Source organism: Petromyzon marinus, unplaced genomic scaffold (assembly GCF_048934315.1).
Source record: "Petromyzon marinus isolate PM22_M1 ecotype Great Lakes invasive population unplaced genomic scaffold, UKy_Petmar_22M1.pri1.0 PM_G_Scaffold_32, whole genome shotgun sequence".
Taxonomy (NCBI): Eukaryota; Metazoa; Chordata; class Hyperoartia; order Petromyzontiformes; family Petromyzontidae; genus Petromyzon; species Petromyzon marinus.
In genome coordinates, this window is record NW_027422895.1 from 73,692 (window position 1) to 80,001 (window position 6,310).

The window sequence follows — 6,310 nt, forward strand, 5'->3', positions numbered from 1 at the left end:
ATCACACAAACTCCACTCACTCACTCTGTAGGACAGGGGGAGATCACACAAACTCCACTCACTCTGTAAAACAGGGGGAGATCACACAAACTCCACACACTCACTCTGTAGAACAGGGGGAGATCACACAAACTCCACTCACTCTGTAGGACAGGGGGAGATCACACAAACTCCACTCACTCTGTAGGACAGGGGGAGATCACACAAACTCCACTCACTCTGTAGGACAGGGGGAGATCACACAAACTCCACTCACTCTGTAGAACAGGGAGAGATCACACAAACTCCACTCACACACTCTGTAGGACAGGGGGAGATCACACAAACTCCACTCACTCTGTAGGACAGGGGGAGATCACACAAACTCCACTCACTCTGTAGAACAGGGGGAGATCACACAAACTCCACTCACACACTCTGTAGGACAGGGGGAGATCACACAAACTCCACTCACTCTGTAGGACAGGGGGAGATCACACAAACTCCCCACATTCTGTAGGACAGGGGGAGATCACACAAACTCCACACGCTCTGTAGGACAGGGGGAGATCACACAAACTCCACTCACTCACTCTGTAGGACAGGGGGAGATCACACAAACTCAACTCACTCTGTAGTACAGGGGGATATGACACAAACTCCACACACTCTGTAGGACAGGGGGAGATCACACAAACTCCACTCACTCACTCTGTAGGACAGGGGGAGATCACACAAACTCCACTCACTCTGTAAAACAGGGGGAGATCACACAAACTCCACACACTCACTCTGTAGAACAGGGGGAGATCACACAAACTCCACTCACTCACTGTAGGACAGGGGGAGATCACACAAACTCCACTCACACACTCTGTAGGACAGGGGGAGATCACACAAACTCCACTCACTCTGTAGGACAGGGGGAGATCACACAAACTCCACACACTCTGTAGGACAGGGGGAGATCACACAAACTCCACTCACTCTGTAGAACAGGGGGAGATCACACAAACTCCACTCACACACTCTGTAGAACAGGGGGAGATCACACAAACTCCACTCACTCTGTAGAACAGGGGGAGATCACACAAACTCCCCTCACACACTCTGTAGAACAGGGGGAGATCACACAAACTCCACTCACTCTGTAGGACAGGGGGAGATCACACAAACTCCACACACTCTGTAGAACAGGGGGAGATCACACAAACTCCACACACTCTGTAGGACAGGGGGAGATCACACAAACTCCACTCACAGTCACTCTGTAGGACAGGGGGAGATCACACAAACTCCACTCACTCTGTAGAACAGGGGGAGATCACACAAACTCCACTCACTCACTCTGTAGGACAGGGGGAGATCACACAAACTCAACTCACTCTGTAGTACAGGGGGATATCACACAAACTCCACACACTCTGTAGGACAGGGGGAGATCACACAAACTCCACTCACTCACTCTGTAGGACAGGGGGAGATCACACAAACTCCACTCACTCTGTAAAACAGGGGGAGATCACACAAACTCCACACACTCACTCTGTAGAACAGGGGGAGATCACACAAACTCCACTCACTCACTGTAGGACAGGGGGAGATCACACAAACTCCACTCACACACTCTGTAGGACAGGGGGAGATCACACAAACTCCACTCACTCTGTAGGACAGGGGGAGATCACACAAACTCCACACACCCTGTAGGACAGGGGGAGATCACACAAACTCCACTCACTCTGTAGAACAGGGGGAGATCACACAAACTCCACTCACACACTCTGTAGAACAGGGGGAGATCACACAAACTCCACTCACTCTGTAGAACAGGGGGAGATCACACAAACTCCCCTCACACACTCTGTAGAACAGGGGGAGATCACACAAACTCCACTCACTCTGTAGGACAGGGGGAGATCACACAAACTCCACACACTCTGTAGAACAGGGGGAGATCACACAAACTCCACACACTCACTCTGTAGGACAGGGGGAGACCACACAAACTCCACTCACTCACTCTGTAGGACAGGGGGAGATCACACAAACTCCACTCACTCTGTAAAACAGGGGGAGATCACACAAACTCCACAGACTCACTCTGTAGAACAGGGGGAGATCACACAAACTCAACTCACTCTGTAGGACAGGGGGAGATCACACAAACTCCACTCACTCTGTAGGACAGGGGGAGATCACACAAACTCCACTCACTCTGTAGGACAGGGGGAGATCACACAAACTCCACTCACTCTGTAGAACAGGGGGAGATCACACAAACTCCACTCACACACTCTGTAGGACAGGGGGAGATCACACAAACTCCACTCACTCTGTAGGACAGGGGGAGATCACACAAACTCCACTCACTCTGTAGAACAGGGGGAGATCACACAAACTCCACTCACACACTCTGTAGGACAGGGGGAGATCACACAAACTCCACTCACTCTGTAGGACAGGGGGAGATCACACAAACTCCCCACATTCTGTAGGACAGGGGGAGATCACACAAACTCCACACGCTCTGTAGGACAGGGGGAGATCACACAAACTCCACTCACTCACTCTGTAGGACAGGGGGAGATCACACAAACTCAACTCACTCTGTAGTACAGGGGGATATGACACAAACTCCACACACTCTGTAGGACAGGGGGAGATCACACAAACTCCACTCACTCACTCTGTAGGACAGGGGGAGATCACACAAACTACACTCACTCTGTAAAACAGGGGGAGATCACACAAACTCCACACACTCACTCTGTAGAACAGGGGGAGATCACACAAACTCCACTCACTCACTGTAGGACAGGGGGAGATCACACAAACTCCACTCACACACTCTGTAGGACAGAGGGAGATCACACAAACTCCACTCACTCTGTAGGACAGGGGGAGATCACACAAACTCCACACACTCTGTAGGACAGGGGGAGATCACACAAACTCCACTCACTCTGTAGAACAGGGGGAGATCACACAAACTCCACTCACACACTCTGTAGAACAGGGGGAGATCACACAAACTCCACTCACTCTGTAGAACAGGGGGAGATCACACAAACTCCCCTCACACACTCTGTAGAACAGGGGGAGATCACACAAACTCCACTCACTCTGTAGGACAGGGGGAGATCACACAAACTCCACACACTCTGTAGAACAGGGGGAGATCACACAAACTCCACACACTCTGTAGGACAGGGGGAGATCACACAAACTCCACTCACACTCACTCTGTAGGACAGGGGGAGATCACACAAACTCCACTCACTCTGTAGAACAGGGGGAGATCACACAAACTCCACTCACTCACTCTGTAGGACAGGGGGAGATCACACAAACTCAACTCACTCTGTAGTACAGGGGGATATCACACAAACTCCACACACTCTGTAGGACAGGGGGAGATCACACAAACTCCACTCACTCACTCTGTAGGACAGGGGGAGATCACACAAACTCCACTCATTCTGTAAAACAGGGGGAGATCACACAAACTCCACACACTCACTCTGTAGAACAGGGGGAGATCACACAAACTCCACTCACTCACTGTAGGACAGGGGGAGATCACACAAACTCCACTCACACACTCTGTAGGACAGGGGGAGATCACACAAACTCCACTCACTCTGTAGGACAGGGGGAGATCACACAAACTCCACACACTCTGTAGGACAGGGGGAGATCACACAAACTCCACTCACTCTGTAGAACAGGGGGAGATCACACAAACTCCACTCACACACTCTGTAGAACAGGGGGAGATCACACAAACTCCACTCACTCTGTAGAACAGGGGGAGATCACACAAACTCCCCTCACACACTCTGTAGAACAGGGGGAGATCACACAAACTCCACTCACTCTGTAGGACAGGGGGAGATCACACAAACTCCACACACTCTGTAGAACAGGGGGAGATCGCAAAAAATCCACACACTCTGTAGGACAGGGGGAGATCACACAAACTCCACTCACACTCACTCTGTAGGACAGGGGGAGATCACACAAACTCCACTCACTCTGTAGAACAGGGGGAGATCACACAAACTTCACTCACTCACTCTGTAGGACAGGGGGAGATCACACAAACTCCACACACTCTGTAGGACAGGGGGAGATCACACAAACATCCCTCGCCATGACACCCCCTCTCCCGTGTCTCAGCTGTGCTCAGCGCTCCGTCGTTCACCCTGAGGCTCGACAAACTGACGCTGGGGAAGGAGGGCGATGGTGGTGGTGAGGAGGAGGAGGAGGATGAGGACTGCGGTGTTGTGGGTGACGATGAAGACAACGACGATGACGATGTCCGTGACGGCGGTGATGATGACCGCCGTGACTATAACGTTGAGGTCGATGGCGACGACTTCGACGACGATGACGATGTCCGTGACGACGACGATGACGACCGCCGTGACGGCGGTGATGACAATGGCCGTGACGGCGGTGATGACGATGGCCGTGACGGCGACGATGATGGCCGTGACGGCGGTGATGACAATGGCCGTGACGGCGGTGATGACGATGGCCATGACGACGATGATGATGACCGTGACGGCGGTGATGACGATGGCCGTGACGGCGGTGATGACGATGGCCATGACGACGACGATGATGACCGTGACGGCGGTGATTACGATGGCCGTGACGGCGGTGATGACGATGGCCGTGACGACGGTGATGACGATGGCCGTGACGGCGGTGATGACGATGGCCGTGACGACGACGATGATGGCCGTGACGGCGGTGATGACGATGACGGCGGTGATGACGATGGCCATGACGGCGGTGATGATGACCGCCGTGACGACGACGTCGAGGTCGATGGCGACAACCTCGACGACGGTGGTCCTGGGGAGGCTGGGGAGTTGGAGGCGGCGGTTGACGGAGAGCCGGAGGTGTGGAAGCTGTCGTTGTTGGTCTCCGTTGGGCGTGGGTTGAGGACGCTGGTGTCCCACGACGTGGAGTTCCACCATCAGGTTGACATCTCGACAAGAGGCGGCGTTCGACGCACGGTGAGAGGTTGCCGGAGTTGTGACGGGGGTCGGGAGGTTGTGGCGGGAGATGTGTGTGGTTGGGTGGGTGGGTGGTGATGCTGCTACTGATGATGATGATACTACCAATGACACTACTACTGATGATGCTACTACTACTGATGATGATGCTGTTGCTGCTACTACTGCTGCTACTACTGATGATGATGATGCTTACTGCCAGGAGCGCTTCATCGGATGCCGGTACCAACACCAAATGATGCTTCTGCCGGGACGGGAGGATGAGTACTGCGTCCGCGTGAGAATGGTAGCCGACTTGCCACGGTGGAAGGCAGGGGAGTGGTCTCCACTGTCGTGTGTCTCCGTCCCTCCACCACACAGCACCGTGGGTGAGTGGGTGGCTGAGTGAATGAGTGAGAGGTATTTTTGTGCGTGTGAAGTGGGTCTCTGTGTGAGTAGTCTTGTGGATCCCTATGAGTGGTCTATGGGTCTCTGCGTGAGTAATCTATGGGTCTCTGCGTGAGTAGTCTATGGGTCTCTGCGTGAGTAGTCTATGGGTCTCTGTGTGAGTAGTCTATGGGTCTCTATGAGTAGTCTATGGGTCTCTGTGTGAGGAGTCTATGGGTCTCTATGAGTAGTCTATGGGTCTCTGCGTGAGTAATCTATGGGTCTCTGCGTGAGTAGTCTATGGGTCTCTGCATGAGTAGTCTATGGGTCTCTGTGTGACTAGTCTATGGGTCTCTGTGTGAGTGGTCTATGGGTCTCTATGAGTAGTCTTTGGGTCTCTGCGTGAGAAGTCTCTGGGTCTCTATGTGAGTAGTCTATGGGTCTCTGTGTGAGTAGTCTTGGGTCTCTGCGTGAGAAGTCTATGGGTCTCTGTGTGAGTAGTCTATGGGTCTCTGTGTGAGTAGTCTATGGGTCTCTATGCGAGTAGTCTATGGGTCTCTGTGCGAGTAGTCTATGGGTCTCTGTGTGAGTAGTCTATGGGTCTTTGTGTGAGTAGTCTATGGATCTTTGTGAGTAGTCTATGGGTGTCTGTGTGAGTAGTTTATGGGTCTCTATGAGTAGTCTATGGGTCTCTATGCGTAGTCTATGGGTCTCTATGAGTAGTCTATGGGTCTCTGCGTGGTCTTCCCACCCAACCCCTCGTGTGGGTGTCGACACGGACGGCCAGGTCACGGCGGTGGTCGGCCAGAAGGTGGCGCTGCTGCGCTGCGTCCTGTGGGGAGCGGCCGTGGTGGTGGTACAGGCCAACTGGCTGAAGGCCTCCCGTGACGACGTCTGGGCGGGGGCCAATTTGGCCGCGCTCAGCCCGCTGCACG

The 6,310-nt window shown here is 53.2% G+C and overlaps 1 protein-coding gene across 1 annotated transcript in view; it reads left to right on the forward strand.

Annotated features, from left to right (window-relative positions):
• The window catches only part of LOC142915486 (uncharacterized), a 37,680-nt gene extending 32,283 nt beyond the window's left edge, over nt 1-5,397 (forward strand). Inside the window, exons 2-3 of the mRNA XM_076061246.1 lie at nt 4,162-5,009; nt 5,212-5,397. Of these exons, the coding sequence (XP_075917361.1) occupies nt 4,162-5,009; nt 5,212-5,397 (1,034 nt within the window). The remainder of the gene's footprint in view (nt 1-4,161; nt 5,010-5,211) is intronic.
• The last annotated feature ends 913 nt before the right edge of the window (nt 5,398-6,310 follow it).